Raw genomic sequence first — 26,360 nt, forward strand, 5'->3', positions numbered from 1 at the left:
GGGCAAAAGAACACAGACACTGGACAGAGGAACTACATTTGGATTAGCCAACAGAATGTGCCATTGGAACACAGGAGTGATGATTGCTGATAATGGGCCTCTGTACGCCAATGTTGATATCGTTTCCAGCTACAATAGTCATTTACAACATTAACAATGTCTACACTGTATTTCTGATCCATTTGATGCTATTTTAAATGGACAAAAACATTGCTTTTCTTTCGAAAACAAGCACATTTCTCAGTGACCTCAAACTTTTGAACAGTAGTGTATATAGACGGGTTAGATGACAATGTCACAAAACGATGCACGAGCATCCACAGCAGAGGTCTATGTGCTGGTTTGATTCCAGACCGTCAAATCGCTATAGCAACAATGACAAGAAGCTGCCATGTGGGGAATCATAGGTGGATCGTTTCAGCTTGCTGCATCTTGTTATTGATAACTTGGTTTTGAGGTGTTTTTGACTCTTGCCACGTCTATGCTAATGTGACAAACATTTGCTAGCTAGCTAACCAACTACAGTAACAATGTATTTGAGAGACAATAAGTGCTCATTGTGCTAATGTATTTATGTTTCCAATAAATATTTGGAGAGGAAATATCGTTGACATGTCAACAATCCTTTGATTTTAAGCCAACCCTGCCTGTTATGCTCCACAGTTACGCACGCATCGGTTTATTGCTAAATAACCCACCTGTCCATAGATCTAGATCTATAGGGCTATAACTATACTGTTAAAAGGGAACATTCTACAAGAACGTAACTGGATTTACACAATCATAAAATGTCGACACAAGTTTGTGAGTAGTGCTATACTGTGGGCGAATTGACGAAACTTGTGTTACGCAACATTCTTCCATTGTAAATCTCACCCAAGTTCTGGAGAGAGGATGACATGAATCTGGCACAGGTCCCTGGCAGGGAGAGCTTCAGTACCGATACATTAGCTACAGCCTGCTGGGAAATAGGCTAATATGGAGGGCTGGAAATGTATCGAGTGTGAGAAACATCTGTGCCACGGAAAAAAGGATGACCTTCGACTTAAAACACGCACTGGGCTCGAGTGTCAGAAATACCATCACAATCAGTGTCAAATTAATGTTGGGACAGGGCTATGTAGACTTAGAATAATAAACACACAATACACCAAAGTTACTAGGGAAGCACTTCACACAAGTAACCTTGGTGTGTTTCGGTGTATATTCAGTGTGTGTTCACATAGCCTCATCACATAACGTTCACAGAACTCTCTTCTAGATCTACTGTATAAAATCTGTCCATTACACAGTCCTCCACCACAAAGCTGTGGTCTAAGGCCCCGTACACACTCCGGTTGTACAACTGATGTACAACGTATTTGACACAATGGTGATACAACCAGATAGAGCTTGTCTGCAAAACATTTTTTTTGCGGTATCTCTACAGCACTTGTGTAATTATTTTGGAAAAACTCTGTTGTAATCACAACCGTTTAAACAAATGTGTTGTAAATCAGTTCACACTTGAGTGTGAACAGGGCCTTAGCCAGCACAGCTGCATTCCAAGCGACACATTATTCCTCCACCATACTCTCCCATCAGCCACCCACTGCGCCACATACTCCACAGAGAACCTCCTGCTGGGAGCCGGCTTCAATTGAGATATCTCCCCATCCACACTCACATCTTTATGCTAAGTCACACGCCTGTTATCAAAGCCCACGTACATGTAGTTTTCCCTATTTCATTCTCTCTGTCCGTGCGAGTGTCTCCTTTCATTCATGTGTCCTCTGTGATTCATGCTGATGTGCTGGGGAGATGTCAGGGGACCATCGCCCCTGACGATAGAGAAATAACCAGGCCGTTTAATGGATACTATCCGACAGCCGACAGCAGCATGTCTGTCGGACAGCTCAGCTCGTCGGCCGTGAGACCGGTTCACTCAGAGCAGGAGATAATGCAACAAGACTAGACAGTGATGAGACGCAGTGGCAGTGTGTGTGTGGGTGACGTTCCCTTCCTAACTGTGATAAACTTGGCAAACAAAACACTGAGCACTATGTTTGTTAATTTATCAACATTATATTTTCTATATGCCCATATATCACTGAATAAAACATTAGGTCAAATGAATCCATAGATCAGCCTTTTTGCATATTGTCATAATTATTTTCAAAATAATAGTATTTTGTGTTCTTATACATTTAGTAAAATACTGTGGCCATACTTATGCTTTATGTGTCCTCGTAGTCTACTGTTTAGGATTCCACCACTGCAGTAATGTGACGGCATCAGAGAGAGAGAGAGAATGAGAATGAGAGAGAGAGGGAGAATGAGAATGAGAGAGAGAGGGAGAATGAGAATGAGAGAGAGAGGGAGAATGAGAGAGAGAGAGAGAGAATGAGAATGAGAGAGAGAGGGAGAATGAGAATGAGAGAGAGAGGGAGAATGAGAATGAGAGAGAGAGGGAGAATGAGAATGAGAGAGAGAGGGAGAATGAGAATGAGAGAGAGAGGGAGAATGAGAGAGAGAGAGAGAGAGAGAGAGAGAATGAGAATGAGAATGAGAGAGAGAGGCAGAATGACTGGTCAACAAACTGAGCCAGCCCCAACCGTGAGGTCTGAATGTTCCATTCACGGCCGCCAGGCACGCTTACCATTAACTAAAGTGGGATGAATGACCTGTCAAAAGTAATCCTCCGTCCTATGCGTTTCCCAATTACCTCGCTGCCTAGGCCAGTCAGTTAGTTATCATCAGCCATGCCGCTATAGATTGTTGCCACACCAAAACATTTGCAAGTCAAATGCGGGAGAAGCTCATAACTTATGAGAAACAACAAGCTTCCCAGGTGTTAATAAAAACGCACACCCTTATCACATGAGAGGAAGTTGAGAGGGAAAGAGAGGAAGCAATGAGGTCTGGGGGGTGAAGAGAAGAGAGTCTGCTGTAAACTGAGCGCACAGACTAGTGGATTTATCCCCTGAAGATGCTGAAAGACAGAGGTAGAGAAAGATCAATCCATTTCCCCCCACTGTCTTAGTACAACTGTTAAACTTTGAGTACTTTTTCGTAATCATGTACTGTGAGAAGTGAATATGTTTGGCTGTAGTATGGATTTGTTTGCAACAGGAGGAGAGATAGGGAGAAGAGAGAGAGAGAGATGAGAAGGAATTTCCCCATAGTGTACTTGAGTGGGATAGGAACACGGGATAGGAACATTCACAGTGACCGTGAGTAGAATGAAACTCATAGAATCTTGATTCAATTTAATATTCTAATAGCAATATTATTCCGTTAGTGCAGATCAATTTGATCTTCTTCAAAGTGTTAACTTGGCTCAAAAAGCCCCAGGGAACAGTCTGTTTTCTTTCTATTGTTGCACTTGTTTATCTCTCCTCCTTAGAGTTGAAGCATCTCAAATTGAAAATGATTCAAGTGTGTTTCTTCATCATGTGTAGAGGAAAATAGGTCTACTGGATCTCAGTGGAATGTGTGTGTGTGTGTCTATCATTACTATGCAAAGGGGCAGTGGCACTGTTGAGCTCTTCAATTGGGCTTCTTATTCAATATGCCGCACAGAAGGCTGGGGTGGGGGGTTCATTATGCATATTGCTCCTGTGCATATTACTGCTTTTTAAGGGGTTTTAAGAGGTTTTGGATTCTATAAAAGGGTGTACGTTTTATGCTGTTGTTCCCCTTGATACAGGCACTTACTGTCAGTAACGCTAAATAAGAGTGTTATATGATTCAAATGTAAGTAGAGAGCGAGAGAAAGAGAGAGAGAGAGAGAGAGAGAGAGAGAGAGAGAGAGAGAACCTGAATGGACTACTTTTGATGAACACAGAGCAAGCATAATGATAATTCTCTCTTTCCCTCTCTATTTCTCCAATCTCTCCTTATAACCCATCCTTTCTCCCGCCCTCTCTCTGTCTGCTCTTTTTCTCCGTCGCGCCTCTCGTTCCACGTATCTATACCCCGGCATTCTGCTTCTTGTCTCAGATTGTATTTTCTCCAGAAGGAGCGGTCCTTTAGCACTTTCCCATCGGTCTTCACCGCTGACCCCTCTCACCGCCATCAAGATCCGTCAGGATGAAATATTCAACTAGGGTGTCTCCTCTGCTCCCCAGAGCCACCTGGCTGTCTCACACTGTCCCTCGACCTGCTCAGATGAAAATGTAACACCTTAACCCCTTAACCCCTGCCCCACCCACCCCTTGCCTCAGAACAAAGCACATCTGAGCTCCATCAAATTGTCTTTATCCATAGACCTGTCACGCATGACATGATATAAAAACCCTAACTAACACCTAAAACAAATCAACTTAATTCAATGCATCTACAGCAATACAATATCTTCCCAGGTCTTGAGCCAAACTCACCACAATAAAAAAGTGATTTCATCTTTCGCATATTCATCACAATTCATTGGTGTACCATAGATCAAGTTGATGTGGTTCGGTAGTGTTTTGCTAATTTCCTTCATAACCCAATTTCTATTCTATCAATCTATCAAACCTCTCTGGCAACACCCCGCTGGATCGAGGAGAGTTATTCTCTCGTGACATGGCTCAATGAAATCTAAGATGAAACAATTTATCTTCTCATAATATTCTCCATGAATATCAAACAAGGCCAATATTCACGATGAAAGAAATGCAATGAAAGAAAAACCTACATTGCTATTGAATCCCTCTTTTCCAAATCAATGCCTTGAAATAGAGAAATGCATGGCTTACCTGCAAACACAGAATATAATAATGGTGAACACTTTAATATCAATGAATTCAAGGGTTTTACACACATGCCTACACTGCTTGAACCAGGGCCAGCCCTTGGTATACTGTAAGCTATGTAGGTGGTCACCTAAGCAATGGTTTTCCAAACTTGGTCCTGGGGCCCGTCTGGATGCACGTTTTGGTTTTTGCCCTAGTAAGTTTGCTGACGACACAACAGTGGTAGGCCTGATCACCAACAACGAGGAAACGGCCTATAGGGAGGAGGTCAGAGAACTGGCCATGTGGTGCCAGGACAACAACCTCTCCCTCAATGTGAGCAAGACTAAGGAGCCTGATCATGGATTACATTGACGGGGCTGTAGTGGAGCGTGTCGATAGTTTCAAGTTCCTTGGTGTCCACATCACCAACAAACTATCATGGTCCAAACATATCAAGACAGTCGTGAAGAGGGCACGACATAACCTTTTCCCCCTCAGGAGACTGAAAAGATTTGGCATGGGTCCCCAGATCCTCAAAAGGTTCTACAGCTGCACCATCGAGAGCATCCTGACCAGTTGCATCACCGCCTGGTATGGCAACTGCTCGGCATCTGACCGTAAGGCGCTACAGAGGGTAGTGTGTAAGGCCCAGTACATCACTGGGGCCAAGCTTCCTGCCATCCAGTGTCAGAGGAAAGCTCATAAAATAGTCAGAGACTCCAGTCACCCAAGTTATAGACTGTTTTCTCTGCTACCACACGGCAACCGGTACCGGAGCGCCAAGTCTAGGACCAAAAGGATCCTCAACAGCTTCTACCCCCAAGCCATAAGACTGCTGAGCAATTCATAAAATCGCCACCGGACAATTTACATTGACCCCCCCCCCCCTCTTTTGTACATTGCTGCTACTCGCTGTTGTTTGTTACCTATGCATAATCACTTCACCCCCACTTACATGTACAGATTACCTCAACTAGCCTGTACCCCCTGCACACTGACTCGGTACTGGGGCCCCCTGTATATAGCCTTGTTATTGTTATTCTTATTGTGTTTCTTTTTATTTTAGCCTACTTGGTAAATATTGTCTTATTCTTGAACTGGACTGTTGGTTAAGGGCTTGTAAAGTAAGCATTTCACGGTAAAGTCTACACTTGTTGTATTCGGCGCATGTGACAAATAAAGTTTGACTTGACTAGTACTATACATCTAATTCAAATAATCCAAGCTTGATGATGAGTTGGTTATTTTAATCAGCTGTATAGAGCTAGGACAAAAACCTAAACGTGCACCCAGAGGGGGCCCCAGGACCGATTTTGTAAAACTCTTTCCTAGGCCCCGACCATCATTTTCTAAACGTTTTTTTTTGTTTGTGAACTTACTGTTGAGAATAGTAGAATACACCATTTCTACATTTGGTGGTGCAGCAGCAGTTTCCCTTTTCTTACTGACAGTCAAATCAAATCAAATGTATTGGTTACATACACATGGTTAGCAGATGTTGTAGTGAATGTAGCGAAATGCTTGTGCTTCTAGTTCTGACAGTGCAGCAATATCTAACAAGTAATATCTAACAATTCCACAACAAAAACCTAATACACACACATCTAAGTAAGGAATGGAATAAGAATGTATAACTATATGGATGAGCAATGTCAGAGCGACATAAGTTAAGATGCAATAGATAGTATAGACATATATACATATATAGACAGTATATACATATGAGATGAGTAATGCAAGATATGTAAACATTATTAAAGTGGCATTATTAAAGTGACTAGTGTTCCATTTATTAAAGTGGCCAATGATTTCAAGTCTGTATATAAGCATCAGCCTCTCTGTGCTAGTAATGGCTGTTTAACAGTCTGATGGCCTTGAGACAGAGGCTGTTTTCAGTCTCTCGGTCCCAGCTTTGATGCACCTGTACTTGCCTTCTGGATGATAACGGGGTGAACAGTCAGTGGCTCGGGTGGTTGTTGTCCTTGATGATCTTTTTGGCCTTCCTGAGACACCGGGTGCTATAGGTGTCCTGGAGGGCAGGTAGTTTGCCCCAGGTGATGCGTTGTGCAGACCGCACAACCCTCTGGAGAGCCCTGCGGTTGTGGGTGGTACAGTTGCCGTACCAGGCGGTGATACAGCCCGACAGGACGGTCTCAATTCTGCATAAAAAGTTTGTGAGGGTTTTAGGCAACAAGCCACATTTCTTCAGCCTCCTGAGGTTGAAGAGGCATTGTTGCGGGTGGACCGTTTCAGTTTGTTAGTGATGTGTATGCAGAGGAACTTAAAACGTTTCACTTTCTCAACTGCTGTTGATGGGGGGTGCTCCCTCTGCTGTTTCCTGAAGTCAACGATCATCTCCTTTGTTTTGTTGACGTTGAGTGAGAGGTCATTTTCCTGACACCACACTCTCCGAGAGCCCTCATCTCCTCCCTGTAGGCTGTCTCATCGTTGTTGGTAATCAAGCCTACTACTGTTGTGTCATCTGCAAACTTGATGATTGAGTTGTGCATGGCCACACAGTCATGGTTGAACAGGGAGTACAGGAGGGGGCTGAGCACGCACCTTTGTGGGGCCCCAGTGTTGATGATCAGCGAAGTGGAGATGTTGTTTCCTACCTTCACCACCTGGGGGAGGCCCATCAGGAAGTCCAGGACCCAATTGCACAGGGTGGGTTTGAGACCCAGGGCCTCAAGCTTAATGATGAGAATGAAGGGTCCTGTGGTGTGGAATGCTGAGCTGTAGTCAATGAACAGCATTCTTACATAGGTATTCCTCTTGTCCAGATGGGATAGGGCAGTGTGCAGTGTGATGGCGATTACATCGTCTGTGGACCTATTGGGGAGGTGTGCAAATTGAAGTGTCTCTAGAGTGACAGGTAAGGTGGAGATACTATGTTCCTTGACTAGTCTCTCAAAGAATTTCATGTTGAGAGAAGTGAGTGCTACGGGGCGGGGCGATAGTCATTTAGTTCAGTTACCCCTTTGCATTCTTGGGTACAGGAATAAACATGGCCATCTTGAAGCATGTGGGGACAGCAGACTGGGATAGGGAGAGATTGAATATGTCCGTAAACACACCAGCCAGCTGGTCTGCGCATACTCTGAGAATGTGACTAGGGATGCCGTCTGGATCGGCAGCCTTGCGAGGGTTAACACGTTTAAATGTTTTACTCACATCAGCCACGGAGAAGGAGAGCCCACAGTCCTTGGTAGCTGGCCGCATCAGTGGCACTGTGTTCTCCTCAAAGCGGGCAAAGAACGTGTTTAGTTTGTCTGGCAGCAAGACATCGGTGTCCGCGACGTGGCTGGTTTTCCTTTTGTAGTCCGTGATTGTCTGTAAACCCTGCCACTTACGTCTTGTGTCTGAGCCGCTGAATTGCGACTCCACTTTGTCTCGATATTGACATTTTGCCTGTTTGATTGCCTTGCGGAGGGAACGACTCCTCTGTTTGTATTCTGCCTAATTCCCCGTCACCTTGCCATGGTTAAATACAGTGTTTCGTGCTTTCAGTTTTATGCGAATGCTGCAATCTATCCACAGTTTCTGGTTAGGGTAGGTTTTGAATAGTCACAACATCTCCTATCCACTTCTTGATAAACTCAGTGACCATTTTGTTTGCCCATGTCAGATAATATTTTTTAGATTGGTCAATTAGCTGGGAAGACTATCTCAATTTATAGTAATCCTGGCCAAATTACCCATTTATCTTTCCAACCAGGCAAAATACTATGAAGGCAGCACTGATCTCGACAAGAGAAGCACGTTTTGTAGGGGGCAGAGACATTCACAAATTCATAATTCAGGGTAATGTTAAGCAGTTTACTTCTGTTAGATAACCATTTTTCAACAATCATGCTCCGTCTAGCTAGTTGGTCATCTACTGTACATGTTGCTAGCAATACATGTAGTTATATGTCTGTCATATTGAGGTATCTAGCTATAATTAACCTGGATCAATCAAATAGATAGGTGTGAGCAATTATGATAATTCCAAATGCACTTAACTAGGTGTCTTTGCTAGACAGACATATACAGTACTTACAGACAGACAGACAGACAGACAGACAGACAGACAGACAGACAGACAGACAGACAGACAGACAGACAGACAGACAGACAGACAGACAGACAGACAGACAGACAGACAGACAGACAGACAGACAGACAGACAGACAGACAGACAGACAGAGGGGGGGGACATTTTAAAGAAAGGATGAAAGTGAGAGAGGGAAAGAGAGTTGGGAAGAGAGTGGAAGACAGAGAGAGAGAGATGGAGAGAGAAACGGAGAAAGACAGCACTGCAAATTGACTTAGACATCACTATTTCAACAACTCTTCTCTTCCAACTTGTTAGGCAATCCCATGTACCTACGAGGGAAGGATGGCCAGCCACACAGGAGGGTGCTTTTTTATTAAGGAGGCTGTGCTGACCGAAAGCATTTGGCCAATTCAGAATGAAGCGCATGATTGCCAAAACAAACCTACGCTTCTTCTGGAGTGGGCTTGTCAAGGATGTGGACAGCTTGGCAAGTGAAATAACCTTTTGTTTATCAATCACATTCTATTATATCTGAAATGATTAGGATTTCAATGAATGTCATATCAGAGAGCACACGGTGTTTCAATGTGACTTTGTGCTAAAAGGTCAGTACTTGTCTAGCCTGCCAGAAGTTAAGTTTGAGAGGTTGAAGACTGTTGCGCCAGAGTTGAAGCCCATCAAAGTTGTTTCACCATGATCGGTAAGTGTAACAATACCATTTTTGCCCTGATAAGTTGTTTTGTAATGGTTGCTTTATTTATTATAGAATGTGTCTGAGTGTGTGTGTGTGTGTGTGTGTGTGTGTGTGTGTGTGTGTGTGTGTGTGTGTGTGTGTGTGTGTGTGTGTGTGTGTGTGTGTGTGTGTGTGTGTGTGTGTGTGTGTGTGTGTGTGTGTGTGTGCATGTGTGTTAGTATCCTTACAAATGTGAAAATCTGCATACTGCATGACACAGATACGGGTAAGAATAAAGTCATCTTCTCTCTAACACTTTAAAATGTTAGGGGTGGACTTCATCGGACCCTTCACTAAATCCAGGAATGGAAACCGCTAGTGTCTGACGGTGACCAATCACTTTACCAAGTGGGTGGAAGCAATATCCATTAAGGTCAGTAAAGGAAGAGAATGTGCTTTAAATTCTCAATTCTCTTCTGTAACCTATTAAAAAGGGAGCTTGGAACCAAAAATGGATTTTTGTTTTGTATGATGCCAATCAAGGACAAGACTGGCGAGGCCACCTCCCAAGGTGATGGTCATCTTCAACACCCACAGTTCTCCTGAGGCCATCTTGAGTAAAACAAGGTACGGATGTAATTGGTTATATTCTGTTTTTTATTTATTTGATTTTATGGTACATAAGACATATTTCAATATTTTACATTGTCAATAGATATCCTTTTCCTACCCCCCCTTCAGGTTTTGGATGAACGGACCAACCAGACCCTCAAGACTGCCATGGGCAAGTCCCTGGACAGGTACCAGGAACGGTGAGAGGACAACCTAATTCTCTTTGCACACAACAGCAGCGTCCAGGCCTCCACAGAGTGGAGGAGAAACAGAAGAGCAACTGGAGGAGATTCAAGAAGGGGACCAAGTGCCTTGACATCCGGGTAAATAACTTGGTTTGGTAGAAGGACGAAAGGAAGGCGAGACCTGGGAAACCTCGCTTTCGCTCCTAGCTGGGGTCACCATCTGTTAAGGTGAATATAAACATCTCAGATAATAACTATTTGCATTCACACACAAAATAACCTGAAGTTGTAGTTTCCCCAACACTGATCTTTTTGTCTTCGTCTTCCTAGGGTTAACTCGGCGGAAGCCAGCAATCTTCTCCAGTTGGAGTGGATGGATGCACCACCACTGAAAGCCCTGACACCCTACACTTCGGCGAAGCCCATGAGACAAAACATGTTAAGCTTTGCTTGACATTTGAGAAAGCTTATAAAAATGTCACTCCTTAATTTACCTCTCCAAATGACTTTAGGGCAATCGATTATCAATACCCAGGAGGTATCTCAACCAACAGAGCCATTTAGTTTGTATCAGTCTGATTCTCTGTGCTCTGAGTAGGCGGGGTAACCAGCTTGAGGTAGGATATACCTTCAAAAAGGGTTCAAGATTACACATCTTCCATTTGTAACACTGCACTAATCCATGACATTAAATGTAACCTGTGTGTTTGCTTGTTTATGTCTCTGTCTCCTACTCTGTTCCTTTTACTCTGCTCCTGTTCTCCAGGACCTAGGGGTTCTGCCTAACAACCAGACGTGGATCCAACTGATATGCTTCATTATCAACCACTCTACAACTTTTCATTACATCTACAGCGACCGTTGTCATTACCTGCTAAGAAAGTTTTCTTGCTCCATCATACTGGGCACATAATATGTGAGATACACAGATTAACTCAAAACACTAGCACTGCAAACACTCAGTGCCTGGACTTTGTAGTCTCCCTCTTCAAGTCCCCCTTCTGAGACTGGATGCCTGTTGAGAACAAGTGACAGGCAGAACCTCCCACTCACACAGCACCCACCTCCTCTCTATTCCACACACCAGAATTCACTATTTCAGTCTATGACTGCCATGTGAGTGTTCCAAACAAATGTGGTGAAAATAAATGAATGACAGCTGTACCCAACAAATATCAGCATTTATATATTTAAATCTTAAAAATGGCCAGGTTGGTTTTCGCAGCTGTTTCACAAGGTGTTTGTTGTTATAAATTGTAAGGTATCCCTTGATGGTATTTGTTAGTTCAACATGATTCATTGTTGTATCCTAGGACCTACAATAGCTACATTTACATTTATATTTAAGTCATTTAGCTACATATATATATTCAACCACAAGGGTGTACTAATGAACTATGCGAGATAGATATATATCTATATTTTATCATAATAGAGGACTACTGAAATAATATGAATATAATGTTAACAAGGTACACAAAAGTAGCTAGAAGTAATGTTTCCATCTTATTGGCAAAACAAAACATGTTTAAATGGCGATTGTCTTGTGGAAATCAACTTTGTTTGTATAGCGTGCCGAAAATAAAACCATTTAGGCTGTAATGATCTAAAAACAAAATGAAGCATTAGGTCATCATACCATTGATATAGCAACGGACGCTAACAGTTTATCGAATCCCATTGTGATGCAGGGGACGACGACACTTTTTTGTCTGGGGGACATTGTTTAGCATGACAGGCCCCAATTGATTTTGTTAGTCACTCTCACTCAAATATCATATCAACATGGCATAAGTCATGGTAAAATATGTAGAACTGCAGGAAATGATCTGTAAAACTGCACATTTGTCCCTCCACCTGATGGCAAAACGAGTAGAATTGCATGAAATGTGCTATAATTGCAAAATCTTCTCTCAGCTCCATGGCAAAGGCCCCCAAAAGGTTAGGGCCGGCCCTGGCCCGAAGTGATATGATACTTTTTAAAAAATGTGAATGCAAGGAATTATATCTTTTGAAGTTTGTAATACTACTGAGCTCTAGAAATGGTCGTTTGTGTACAAATCAGAGGATGTTTCAGGGGTCTCAGGTGGACAAGCGTGGAGGAAGACTTATATACATATCATAAACCTTTCACAAGCACAGCGGAAGGGAAGTATACATGTTCACAGAATCCCAGCTGGTAGGGTGTGGCAAAACACCACAAAAGATCTTCTACGTTAGGAACGTTCAGCCCTCTGGCCGCTCTAGGCTAACAATCTAAACAATGATGTAGTCTTGAAAGTTTGTCAGTCTCGTAAATCCACTGAGTCAACCTTGTCTCGGTGTGAAGATCTTTCTTCCACTAAATCTTTCCCCGGGGACCGAACATGGCAAGTGTGCTTTTCATTAGGGAACAATCGGTGCTGCAGGTGCAAACTGCTAGGTTGACTCGCCAGCTGTTTCTGGTTTAGCAGTGAAACATGGAACCGTGCAGACCTGAACCTCACGCACACATCCCCACAATGGACAGATGCCTCTACCAGGGGTGTGAGAAAGAGCAGTTGGGTAATATACAGAAAACAGGTGAACATCTTCAAATTGCCAGATGAACAGTTTAAGGTTAATACATTGTCACTTTTTCTTATTAATCTTGGCCCACTTTGAGAGCAACTAATAATGCAACAGAATCATGTTTCCTTCTTATGAAAGATTTTAAACTCAAGGGTTCATTGGTTGATCCAGTATAAATCAATCTGTATATCATAGACTTTGGGGCTACATAGACCCTTGAATGCACTGTAACACATCTAGTACAGTATGATTTATTGTCAACTTTTCACACAACATTTTACAACATATATAACTGTCCCATCTAAATCAATTTTGTAAATATTCTACTTTGGAGAGGGCTTACTGCAAATCTTGAGACGAGAGAAAGCACTACAAAATATACGTGCACAAGAATTGACAATACGTTGCCAGGCAAGCTGCTGGCACATAGCATCCCCATAAAAAAATGGCTTTAGCTCCACAGTTTATCTCTGCATTCCTACTGAGAGAGCTCTGCAGGCCGCTACCCAGGAGAGTGAAATGTTATCGTGGGAGAAACCATTAAGAGAGTGCTGGCCACGTAAAGCAACTGTTAGGGGAAGAGTTTAAAAAGTACAGAGTGCTAACTGATAGCAACCATTGCATTAATCATATAGTCTCTATTGCGTTTTTACATCAGGTGTAATTTGCAAGGGCGCACCACAAGGGTGGTCCTTATCCCCACTGTGTTCTCCTCTTTGGTGGTTCAGCTGCTATCCTTCTGGGAATACAATTTATAGAATCCATTAGCTGTTACGAGACTTGCGTAAATCAAATAAAAAATCTGCAAATAGTCTCTGGCCCTTTGTTCTTTTTTTCAAATCACGCAGCGCTCCTCCGCTATCATTTATCATCCAAAGAAAAAACAGACAAAGCTGTATGCTTATACGCAAGTGCATTTGAAACCTACATTTCCATTACTGGTATTGATAGAATAACTGACTTTTAGAGGGGGGGGGTTGTAATGGGTTGTGATGCTTGAGGGACTCCGGGCTGAAACCCATGTGTCATTCTCAGTCCGGAACTACAAAGCAATTTTCCAGCGTACAGACCGGTGAGAAGGAATCAATAACTCACATTCCTGATTACTCTACAGAGGAAATAGAGTTTTGTATTGTTTCTTGAAGACAAATGTAGGCCCCTAGAAAGATAAATGGTATTTTCAGGGTTGAAGAAAGCCCCCTTAACTGAAAACTACTTTTCCCATTCACTCCTTTCATTACACCCCCAAACCAACACCTGCCTGTGCTGAGTGTTGAGCTCTCATTCTTTTTATTTGGTTTGTTTCTGTTCTTTCACTCTGGTCATCTCAATATCACTACTGCAGAGTTGCTGTAATCTAAAGTTCGACACCTATTTCACGGTTGGTTTCACCTTAGCCGTCAACGGCCTTCCTGCACTGTTGTTCCTTTGTCTACAAAAACTTTCTTTCTCATCCTGACAAATAAACCTAATGTTTTCTAGGAAATGTGAAGAGGAGATTCTTACAAACAAATTCCTTCTAACATGAAATACTGCAGCATAATGCCCAGAATGTAATATGCAAAGAATTGCACAGCTTTTATAGAGCAAATGAGTAAAACAAATGTTTATTACATTATATATTATATATACACATTACACAAGGACACATTTCTATTTTATAAGAAGTATCGCACCCCAGGAAGAAGGAATAGCAACCAAGGGGGAGTGCAACAAAACATTGAGAAAAGTTTCCTGCTATCCTTTCTGGCGAAACATATCCAGTCACATTCTGTATTACAAAACATCATTGGCTGAGAGCTGCAAGGAGACTTGGAATCTATCTCATCAGATGCAGGTGTGGTCATGCAAGTAACTCCCCGGCTCTGGAAAGAAGGTGCGGAACGTGTCTGCTGAATATCACGCCAGAACTCTGACACTTTATTACACTGGAGTAGGTTAATGGAAAACTGTAGTCGTCATCGTAGTCTATATCATTCTTTTGTATATTGCGAATCAGAGTGCATAAATGTTTATTGTGCCTTAGAGGCGCATTAGCAAAACTGACCTCATATCTGATAGAACAGCGACCTTTCCAATAGCTCATGATGGTAAGAAGCTTTAGCTAAACCTTGTATAGTACATTTAATAAAACCTAATACCTCTGTATCTACACTGGAAAATAATGCAGGATTACCACACATGTTATTGACCCACTTCATCAATCATTTGATGGAATTGATCCCTTCTTTCTGATGAAGGGCATTGACGGTTGAAACGTCACGATTTGAACTCAAATTAAATCAACAAGGCATTGAGTTTCCAATTGAGTTTGAGTTTTCGAATTCAAAACATTGAATTGATCCCACTCACAACAATGCTGTGAAACCTCTTCACACAAAACGAACCATGGGTCCTTTCAAATGGACACACACACATAAAAAAAGCGCTCCATCCCACATGCAAGAAACAGACATCACCACTTTGTTATGTCCCTGAAACCAAACCAATACAAAGATACGCAAGTGTAAGCAGCATAACCAAACATGGAACAATAACTCGCGCATAAACACTTTTATAGCACTGTTGATCGTTCCAACGCTAGCTTTTACAATCACCTTATTCATTCTGCCAGTGATTAAACGTCAAGGGCACAGAGAAAGGAGAGAGAGAGAGAGAGAGAGAGAGAGAGAGAGAGCGTGTGAGAGAGAAAGATGGAGAGAGAGAAAATAGCGTATGGGAGAGGTAATTACCCCATGTTAATCCAGTATCAGCTTCCCGTGATTTGGAGGCTTCCCAAATCACGGAAAGTGAACTCATTATTTGCCGAATGGTCTGTTAAATGCAGATTAGAAGGTGAGAAGAGGAATGGAGGCAAGACTTGAACTTTCTCATGAAATCCATTCCTGATACTATCTGGCTTTCAACTGGACTATCCAAGCCTTGTTCCCTTATGATGTCCCCACTTGTCTCCTGTGTTTTCCTGCAGCTGTGCTCCATATGTATGGTTCTGTTTGAAGCAGGCTTTAAATTGAGCTATCCCCTGTAATTCAAACGCAAAAACCTCAAGCCGTAGACTTTTTATCTGTCACATGATTTTGCTGAATTCAAACCTGATGAGGCCACATACAGTATTTGCCTATACTTTATATCTGCGTACAAAGAAAACAGTGCAAGAGAATACAGTCAACTTCTACAATAAGTGCACATTGGATATGTGGGAAGTCTGTTCACATGCAACGTATTTAACTTATTTATACGTATTTATACATATATACTTATACGTATTTCCCAATCCCAATATATTCTTTTAAATGACCCCGGTTGACTACCTGCTCTGGTTTAGTGCACACATTTACGACTGTCCTAAATCATTGTTTACATCAGCAGCTGAAAGTATTGGAAATGTATGGTCAAATGTTTGAAAGAGGCTCACACTTCAACAGACAAATCACATGCCCTAAGACATGGATGGCATCATACTAAATCGAAACCATGACACCAACGATGTCAGATACCATACTTTCTGACCTTAGCCAGACCTAACCAGGATTGTAAATGCCCTGAGCTGACCCTTATCACATGACCCGGGACTTACCGTGCCGAAGCCGGGGAAAAGGCTGACTGCTGAGGCCGTATCCAGGGGAAACGGGAGCTGGAACTGCTTCATGCCCAGAGACTGCTGGATGGTGGGCAGAGCAGGACGTATCAGCGTCGGCAGGAGGCCATTTTGACATGCATTACCTGTAGAGGAGAAGAAAGAGAATATGCCATGTTAGATGGTCTGTGCTGTGGTGGTTCTCGGTTAAAAAGGATTATGATATTATGAGCAAACTGTAAAACGTCTCATAGACCAAACCGCCAAAAAATTCAGATTCAAATGAGATGAAATATGAGGGCACTTGTATCTGGGGGGCTCCCGAGTGTATTTTGGCCCAGCGGTCTAAGGCACTGCATCTTAGTGCAAGAGGTGTCACTACAGTCCCTGGTTCGAATCCAGGCTGTATCACATCTGGCCGTAATTGGGAGTCCCACAGGGTGCTGCACAGTTGTCCGGGGGTTTGGCTGGGGTAAGCCGTCGTTTTAAATAAGAATTTGTTCTTAACTGACTTGGCTAGTTATATAAAGGTTTAAAAAATCTGATATTGTTCTGCCTTCCCTGACTATGATGACCTCTCTGCTAATGAAAACAAGGCCTCTAGACTGAGTCTGAACAAGTTGTAGATAAATTAAGACAATTGAGACAGCCTACAGAGACAAATACAGTATGATGTTAATTGGATCATGGGAATGCCATGTCAGTGTTACCCAGTTATATTTGACTATTTAATAATCCTTCTCATAAGCACTGTTTAAATCTGCAATCAATATATGTAACTTTTTGGGTGACCCGACCAAATTCACATAGAAATGTAAGTTATAAATCTGTCATTCTTATTGAAACCAAGCCTAAGAAGTGGCAGATATGTTCTGTGTGCTATTTCTATTAATTCTAAGATTTGCTTTTGCATCTTCTACTTTCGGTTTTGTACACCAGCTTCAAACAGATGAAAATACTATATTTTCGGGTATTGAAACTATATTTCACAGCGGTTAAGATGGTACAATAATTCTCTCCACTATAGTTCCTTGTTTTGTCAGATAAACTGAAATTAGGCAAACTTTCAGAATTTTAGCAAACAGGAAATAGTGGAGAGATTTCTGCATAGTGCATCTTTAAGACAGAAATGTCCTAATGCTGAAACCATCCTCTAAATTACAAATGTGAAATGAGGGAACCATGCCAGACAGACCCATAAACTAAGAAGATTCAATAGCAAGGGGTGCAAAACTCCCTGGAAAAACCGATGTAAATAATTGTATTGTCATCTACATAAGACGAGCCAGAGCAGGCTTTATAAGCCAACAATTACAACCAGCAGAGCCTTTCTTCAACACTGGAGGATTAGATAGCAGCTTTCCAAAACATTAGGAATTAAAGAAAGCCATTCCGTACCCATTAATTAGAACCAGAGATGACTTGTATAACACAGCACATTTAACAACATGATGAACTCGGAGCCAGCATGACTAAAAGCACAGATACCATATCAAAACACCGGCTTGAGGCAAATAAAAACTATGTTTGCCACATCAAGTCCCCAGACGATGGTAAGGCTGAATAAAAAGAAACAGTTGTAAAAAAGAAAGAGAGAGAGAGAGGGAGGGAAACCAAACGTATTTTTTCCCCTCCGCTCGAAGGAGCGCTGCCATCTGTTGGAAAGCAGCAAATGCCGATGCTCATGTGGAGACACGTCCCAGTTCTCCTTTAACAAAGCATGTCCTTCTGCAGCCATCATCCCTGCAGGATCCTCCACTGACATGTTGCCTGACGTCACCCTGGAAACACGCTGCCGACAAGCCAGATTGCCGACCAGAAATGCAACGTGCAGTCAAAACAGCCAATTCAAACAACCAGAACTGTACTCTGGTTGAGGAGTGAGGAGTGAGCTACAGTATCCATTGGGTGGTTTTTCAAATATAAACGTGTCCATAGAAAAAAAGAGGGAATGTATCTGGTTGTGATGGAATTGTTAGACAGTACATGTTTGCACTTACCAGAAGGCACATAGGAGTCCAGCATCTCAGCTCTACTGAATTACAAAAGGCGAACGAAATACATACAGTTGAAGTCGGAAGTTTACATACACTTAGGTTGGAGTCATTAAAACTCGTTTTTCAACCACTCCACAAATTTCTTGTTAACAAACTATAGTTTTGGCAAGTCAGTTAGGACATCTACTTTTTGCGTGAATCAAGTAATTTTTCCAACAATTGTTTACAGACAGATTATTTCACTTATAATTCACTGTATCACAATTCCAGTGGGTCAGACGTTTACATACACAAAGTTGACTGTGCCTTTAAACAGCTTGGAAAATTCCAGAAAATGATGTTATGGCTTTAGAAGCTAATTCACATAATTTGAGTAAATTGGAGGTGTACCTGTAGATGTATTTCAAGGCCTACCTTCAAACACAGTGCCTCTTTGCTTGACATCATAGGAAAATAAAAATAAATCAGCCAAGACCTCAGAAAAAAACATTGTAGACCTCCACAAGTCTGGTTCATTCTTGGGAGCAATTTCCAAACGCCTGAAGGTACCATGTTCATCTGTAAAAACAATAGTACGCAAGTGTAAACACCATGGAACCACGCAGCAGTCATACCGCTCAGGAAGGAGACGCGTTCTGTCTTCTAGAGATGAACATACTTTGGTGCGAAAAGAGCAAATCAATCTCAGGACAACAGCAAAGGACGTTGTGAAGATGCTGGAGGAAACAGGTACAACAATTTCTATATCCACAGTAAAACGAGTCATATATCGACATAACTTGAAAGGACGTTCAGCAAGGAAGAAACCACTGCTCCAAAACTGCCATAAAAAAGCCAGACTACAGTTTGCAACTGCACATGGGGACAAATGATCATACTTTTTGGATAAATGTCCTCTGGTCTGATGAAACAAAAATAGAACTGTTTGGCCATAATGACCATCGTTATGTTTGGAGGAAAGAAGGGGAGGCTTGCATGCCGAACAACACCATCCCAACCGTGAAGCATGGGGGTGTTGTGGGGTGCTTTGCTGCAGGAGGGACTGGTGCACTTCACAAAATAGATAATGAGGGAGGAAAATTACATGGATATATTGAAGCAACATCTCAAGACATCAGTCAGGAAGTTAAAGCTTGGTCGCAAATTGGTCTTCCAAATGGAAAATGACCCCAAGCATACTTCCAAAGTTGTGGCAAAATGGCTTAAGGACAACAATGTCAAGGTATTGGAGTGGCCATCACAAAGTCCTGACCTCAATCCTATAGAACATTTGTGGGCAGAACTGAAAAAGCGTGTGTGAGCAAGGAGGCCTACAAACCTGACTCATTTACACCAGCTATGTCAGGAGGAATGGGCCAAAATTCACCCAACTTATTGTGGAAAGCTTAAGGAAGGCTACCCGAAACGTTTGACCCAAGTTAAACAATTTAAAGGCAATGCTATCAAATACTAATTGAGTGTATGTAAACTTCTGACCCACTGGGAATGTGATGAAAGAAATAAAAGCTGAAATAAATCATTCTCTCTTCTATTATTCTGACATTTCACATTCTTAAAATAAAGTGGTGATCCTACTGACCTAAGACATGGAATTTTTACTAGGCTTAAATGTCAGGAATTGTGAAAAACTGAGTTCAAATGTATTTGGGTAAGCTGTATGTAAAACCCCCGAATTCAACTGTAGGTCAATATTTTAGCCAATCTTTTAGTCTCCGCTAACAGAGTGCAGTAACTCAAAAAACAATTTCCTCATTTCAGGATGGAGTACTGAGACAAGACTCTTTAACCTCATGCGTTCATTTTCGCATTTTCCTTCGTTCCGAAGGATAACAAAGCAACACTGATCTCCCAACATGCACGAACACACAAGGAGACGTTCCATCTTTTAACATTGCCTCGTGTAAGGCTAGTGTTTCAACTCCCTGACTTGAATGTTATATTGGCTCATGGCTCATTGTAGTATTAAGAGTGGAGCTTGTAGACTTGAGTAAGTCCTGTCTCTAGGTATGAGACTCCCTAGCTGTGGATAGTACACTCTTAGAAAAAAGGGTTCTACAGCTGTCCCCATTGGAGAACCATTTTTGGTTCAAGGTAAAACCCTTTTTGGTTCCAGGTAGAACCCTTTTTGGTTCCAGGTAGAACTCTTTCTGAAAAGGGTCCTACATTGAACCCCAAAATGGGTTCTACCTGGAACCAAAGGGTTCTCCTATGGGGAGTGGGCAAGGGTGTTTTTTGAAACACATGTAAAATAGATATGTGTGCTGCTCGTAAATGCATGTAAGCGTGTCCTCGTAAGTTTGTTTAATGTGTACCTGTCATTGTCTTGTGCGTCACACGTCTTTTCATGCATGTCTGTGCGTGTGGGCGCCTTGCATATCGGCCCTCTTAAAAACGTCTTTATCTGGGTCTAAAATCCTGCGGCAGTGTGTCGAGTGAGAGTTAAGATGTCTGAAGGACACAGACTAACGTGAATAATTAATCGTCTTCCACTGCTCTCTCCCACCTCCGCCTCTCCTGGTCTTGATCCCGACTGCTCTCCGAAAAGATCTGTCCAATTGGCCCGAGATTCCACACAGCCATAAAACTGCTGTCATGGAATATAGACTCTACGAAGCAACAGTCTACTATTTCACGGAGCAAATATAAATCCAATTATTGGGAAATATGAGTTCAACTGCGTGTCAAAAACATTCATATCCCGTGATGTCTATTCAGATGTGTTTCACAGCATTGTGTTCTCAGGGGCTGTATGATTGTATTCCATGACCCTAAAATGACACTCAGAATCAATCACTGTAATTAAGATGTCGGGGTTACAGTGGTTTCACCCCATTTACAAAAACAACAAAGCACGTAGAAACATAACAAATCTCTTATTAATCAATAACATTTGAAGATTAATCAGTTAGAAAACAGATTTATGCCAATGTACCCCTAGGCTACATGTTTGTATCCATTTCACTATGCTCTCCGCTGCATTGCTAACAGTTAGCATTTAGCTCCGGGCTCAGACTCGAGTAGCCTGGCTAACACCAGAACCCCACCCTCCCAACGTAACCCGCTCTGTTGTCATGACTCTCGCGGTGTAACCTCTAATAAGCACAGCTGTCTCGGAGTTTGATCCAACAATTACTTCCCCTGTGCTCTGTAATCTGAGGTTAACCAAAGAGACGTTGACGTGCTCTTAAACTCCAACCGCCAGGCCAGACACACCACATACGTCCAATTCAACACTAATCCCTCGTATGATTACAGCTCACACATTACTCCTGCTGATGTACTGTCCTTCCACTGGCCTTCTTCATCCATTTGGTTCATGAAGAGGGTTATTTGTGTAGGGGACAGGGGTATTTTCCCCCTGGATTTTTGTTGATTTTTTTCCCCATCGGAAATTATAAGGGATCAAATTCATAGGAATTTGTAGAAGTACTATGTGACATGAGAATTTATGTTATTCAAAATGCGTATTTAAAAAAAGTTTTAAAGCAAAAACGTCTTTGAGGAAAACCACAAACTCCAAGTATTCTATCACTGACACAACAGCTAATTTAGCTTGTTTATAGTCTAACATATTATGCAAACTATATTAATATCTTCATCCACAAATGCTTAAGCAACGCAAGTTCTCCCCAACCAAAACCTAACAAGATTCCTTCCTCCCATTTCCTCCATTATGCAATGACGGCATTAGACATTGGTACAAAAACAAAATATTCCCATTATTTTATTCACAATGCACTTCTCGTACATTTGACAAAAGTGACAACATAGAGTTTCACCACCTTATCATCACTAGGGCTACCCGTCACCAGGTGGGTCTGTGTGTTGGCTAAAGCTGATGAGTCATGAGGCTGAGCCAGAACCAGGAAGGTGACTCCACAGACCAAGGACACTAGACCAGTCACGTCCCCACTACATCAACACTCCTTGCCCTTCAATGTACACAGAGGGCTAATGTCAACAGTATTCATATCAGTACAGGAGAGATTGACTGCATCAATTCTTGTTTTTGTGAAATATTATTGTGTAGAAAATTCCAAATGGTCAGTATAATCAACTTACATATAGCTCTGACAGAAATACTTACCCCACCAGACATGCCACCAGGGGTCTCTTCACAGTCCCCAAATCCAGAATGAATTCAAGGCAACACACAGTATTATATAGAGCCATAAACTCCCTTCAATCAAATTATTCAAGCAAGCAAATAAAACAACACGCACAACATTTAGGCTTTTAGGCATATGTATATGTACTGATGTGTGTGTAACTGTCAGTAATGTGTGTACCTGTCAGTAATGTGTGTAACTGTTAACTGTCAGTAGGACCTTTCTTTGGGTCTATTCTTTTCATTATCAAAGTGTGTAGCTCAGTTCTTGAGCTGTTCTTTTCTATTGATATTCTGTTATATGTCAGGTTTCATGTTTTCTGCTGCTTTCAGCAACAGCTAATGGGGATCTGAATAAAATACAACAACAAAAATAGTCCTGTGGATGAATACATGAACACCTGCCAATACAACAGTCACAGGTCTCTGAGAGCTAATACATGAACACCTGCCAGGCAACCAACAGTCACAGGTCTCTGAGAGCTAATACATGAACACCTGCCAGGCAACCAACAGTCACAGGTCTCTGAGAGCTAATACATGAACACCTGCCAGGCAACCAACAGTCACAGGTCTCTGAGAGCTAATACATGAACACCTGCCAGGCAACCAACAGTCACAGGTCTCTGAGAGCTAATACATGAACACCTGCCAGGCAACCAACAGTCACAGGTCTCTGAGAGCTAATACATGAACACCTGCCAGGCAACCAACAGTCACAGGTCTCTGAGAGCTAATACATGAACACCTGCCAGGCAACCAACAGTCACAGGTCTACATGAACACCTGAGAGCTAATACATGAACACCTGCCAGGCAACCAACAGTCACAGGTCTCTGAGAGCTAATACATGAACACCTGCCAGGCAACCAACAGTCACTGGTCTCTGAGAGCTAATACATGAACACCTGCCAAGGCAACCAACAGTCACAGGTCTCTGAGAGATAATACATGAACACCTGCCAGGCAACCAACAGTCACAGGTCTCTGAGAGCTAATACATGAACACCTGCCAGGCAACCAACAGTCACAGGTCTCTGAGAGCTAATACATGAACACCTGCCAGGCAAGCAACAGTCACAGGTCTCTGAGAGCTAATACATGAACCCCTGCCAGGTAACCAACAGTCACAGGTCTCTGAGAGCTAATACATGAACACCTGCCAGGCAACCAACAGTCACAGGTCTCTGAGAGCTAATACATGAACACCTGCCAGGCAACCAACAGTCACAGGTCTCTGAGAGCTAATACATGAACACCTGCCAGGCAACCAACAGTCACAGGTCTCTGAGAGCTAATACATGAACACCTGCCAGGCAACCAACAGTCACAGGTCTCTGTGAGCTAATACATGAACACCTGCCAGGCAACCAACAGTCACAGGTTTTTGAGAGCTAGTATCTCACACCTGACACACATCCTACATCATAACCTCTTTCCTAAAGGACACATTAACAGTCTACTCACAATGTCACCTGGCTCCAAAACAAAAACTCTCTGTGACACTTTACTTAAAGCCTGCAGGTGTAATGCATTATAAAGCAGTTATAATGCATTACAAGTCTTGTCATGAGCATGATCTATAATGAACACTGTATAATGTCAGAATCTCACTCTATAAGGCTGCAGTGTAATTTGAGATGATTTTAATCCCACAAAAAAGACAGGGCCCTTTTTCCGAAGCTTTGCTGCGGAAGAATCAGTGTAATTAACGTGAGAATGTAAGCCAGCGATGTGAAGAGCACTTGAAAGGAAAGCACTCCTGCTTTAAGTCTGTCTAAGCCTCTCATCAAACACAAATCTAATGGAACAAGTCAAATTCTTTCATTTCTCAAACTATTCTACACAGCATATCAAGTGGCTCTCAAAGCCGACCGTGAGCTAATTTTGTCCTTCTTTGAATTCCTTCGCTATAAACACATCGGAGAAACTCTATAAAACATGTGAGATGAAATCCGAACCTTGGACTTTCAACCCCACACATGGATCTAGTCTGGCAGGATGGATAATGGCTAGGGGGGATAGACACAGTGCCTAGGGCTTATGTGAACCTCACACTTTCCTTCCTTTCACGTTAACCAAACCATCCGCTCCATCTCTGACGATGATGTATGTACTGCTAATACCACACAAACACACAAACACACATCAACTCACCGAAAAACATGCTGCTCTCCATGACTCCTTAGACATAGGGGTCTGTATGTCCTCTCGGAAGCCCTGCCAGGTTGTGTGTGTGTGTGTCCATGGGCAGCAGCCTGGGCATGTCTCACACACTCTTTATGCGTGTTTGTGTGTGTGTGTGCAGCGCTGGAGTCCGTCTCTCTATCGGAGTGTCTTGTCTGCAGCCGTTACTGTTCACAGCCGGCACCTTCCTCTAACAGTGGTCTGTGTCCCCCTCCTTCGTCTCTCACTCTCTTTCTCTCCACACACTGCTCTCTCTCTCTTTCTCTCCACACACGTCTCTCTCTCTCTCTCTCTCTCTCTCTCTCTCTCTCTCTCTCTCTCTCTCTCTCTCTCTCGCTCTCTCGCTCTCTCGCGCTCTCTCTCTCTCTTTCTCTCTCTCTCTCTCTACACACTTTGCTCTCTCCCACTCTCTCTCTCTCTCTCGCTCTCTCTCTCTCTCGCGCTCTCTCTCTCTCTTTCTCTCTCTCTCTACACACTTTGCTCTCTCCCGCTCTCTCTCGCTCTCTCTCTCTCTCTTTCTCTCTCTCTCTCTCTCTCTCTCTCTCTCTCTCTCTCTCGCTCTCTCGCTCTCTCGCTCTCTCTCTCTCTCTTGCTCCCTCTCTCTCGACACACTGCTCTCTCTACACACTGTTCTCTCTTTCTCTCCACACACCACACTCTCTCTCTCCACACACTTCTCTCTCTCTCCCTCCCTCCTTGCTGGTTCTGTCGGTCTCTCCTCCCCTCTTTTCTCCTCCCCTCCTCCTGTACACTCTCCTCTCTACTCTACTTGAGTGCTGGTCCCTCTGCGTGCTTCTCTTCTCTCCAAGGTGTCAATCTACATTTTCCAGCTACAGCTTCTCTTCTGATCTTTTGCTCCTCTCCCTTTCGCTCTCTCTCTCTCTCTGGGTTTCTTCTCTGTCCGTCTCTTCTTTGTTAAATGTGTAAAACTCTCCCCGTCGCCTCACCCTTTCTATATATCTTTCCCTCTTTTTCTCTCCTTTGAATATATTTCATTCTTTACTTCTTTCTTTAACTACATATCTTCCTCTGTTCTCTCTTTCTCTGTCTGTTTTCTTACTCCCTTTATTCTTCCCTTGTTACTCGCTTTTAATCTGCCTCTCCATCTCTCTCTACCTCTCTCTCATGCTCTCTCTACCTCTCTCTCATGCTCTCGCTACCTCTCTCCATCTCTCTCTACCTCTCTCTCATGCTCTCTCTCTACCTCTCTCTCATGCTCTCTCTCCATCTCTCTCATGCTCTCTCTCCATCTCTCTCATGCTCTCTCTCTACCTCTCTCTCATGCTCTCTTTACCTCTCACTCCATCTCTCGCTACCTATCTCTCCATCTCTCTCTACCTCTCTCCATCTCTCTCTACCTCTATCTCCATCTCTCTCTACCTCTCTCCCATGCTCTCTCTCCATCTCTCTCTACCTCTCTCTCCATCTCTCTCTCCCTCTCACGCCATCTTTCTCCATCTCTCTTGCTCTCCATCTCTCTCTACCTCTCTCTCCATCTCTCTCTCCATCTTTCTCCATCTCTCTCGCTCCTCATCTCTCTCTACCTCTCTCTCCATCTCTCTCTACCTCTCTCTCATGCTCTCTTTACCTCTCACTCCATCTCTCTCCATCTCTCTCGACCTCTCTCTCCATCTCTCTCTACCTCTCTCTCCATCTCTCTCTCCATGCTCTCTCTCCCTCTCTATTTCTCTCTCTCTCACTGTCTGTAATCTGACTCCTGGAGCTGGGCTGATAT

At 42.8% G+C, this 26,360-nt stretch overlaps 1 protein-coding gene and 1 long non-coding RNA gene across 2 annotated transcripts in view; one reads left to right on the forward strand and one right to left on the reverse strand.

Annotated features, from left to right (window-relative positions):
* Positions 1-25,845, reverse strand: part of znf385d (zinc finger protein 385D) — a 49,694-nt gene extending 23,849 nt beyond the window's left edge. Inside the window, exons 1-2 of the mRNA XM_029625933.2 lie at positions 24,596-25,845; positions 16,334-16,479 (exon numbers count right to left, since the gene is read on the reverse strand). Coding sequence (XP_029481793.1) covers positions 16,334-16,479; positions 24,596-24,617 — 168 coding nt within the window. The 5' untranslated portion in view covers positions 24,618-25,845. The remainder of the gene's footprint in view (positions 1-16,333; positions 16,480-24,595) is intronic.
* LOC115104584 (uncharacterized) lies at positions 2,899-11,379 on the forward strand. Its single transcript, XR_003859773.1, has 6 exons — positions 2,899-2,984; positions 9,052-9,436; positions 9,739-9,842; positions 9,953-10,036; positions 10,151-10,434; positions 10,537-11,379. It is a non-coding gene; the product is annotated as an uncharacterized LOC115104584 (long non-coding RNA).
* Positions 25,846-26,360: the final 515 nt, after the last annotated feature.

The sequence above is a fragment of the Oncorhynchus nerka genome, linkage group LG3, assembly GCF_034236695.1.
Source record: "Oncorhynchus nerka isolate Pitt River linkage group LG3, Oner_Uvic_2.0, whole genome shotgun sequence".
Taxonomy (NCBI): Eukaryota; Metazoa; Chordata; class Actinopteri; order Salmoniformes; family Salmonidae; genus Oncorhynchus; species Oncorhynchus nerka.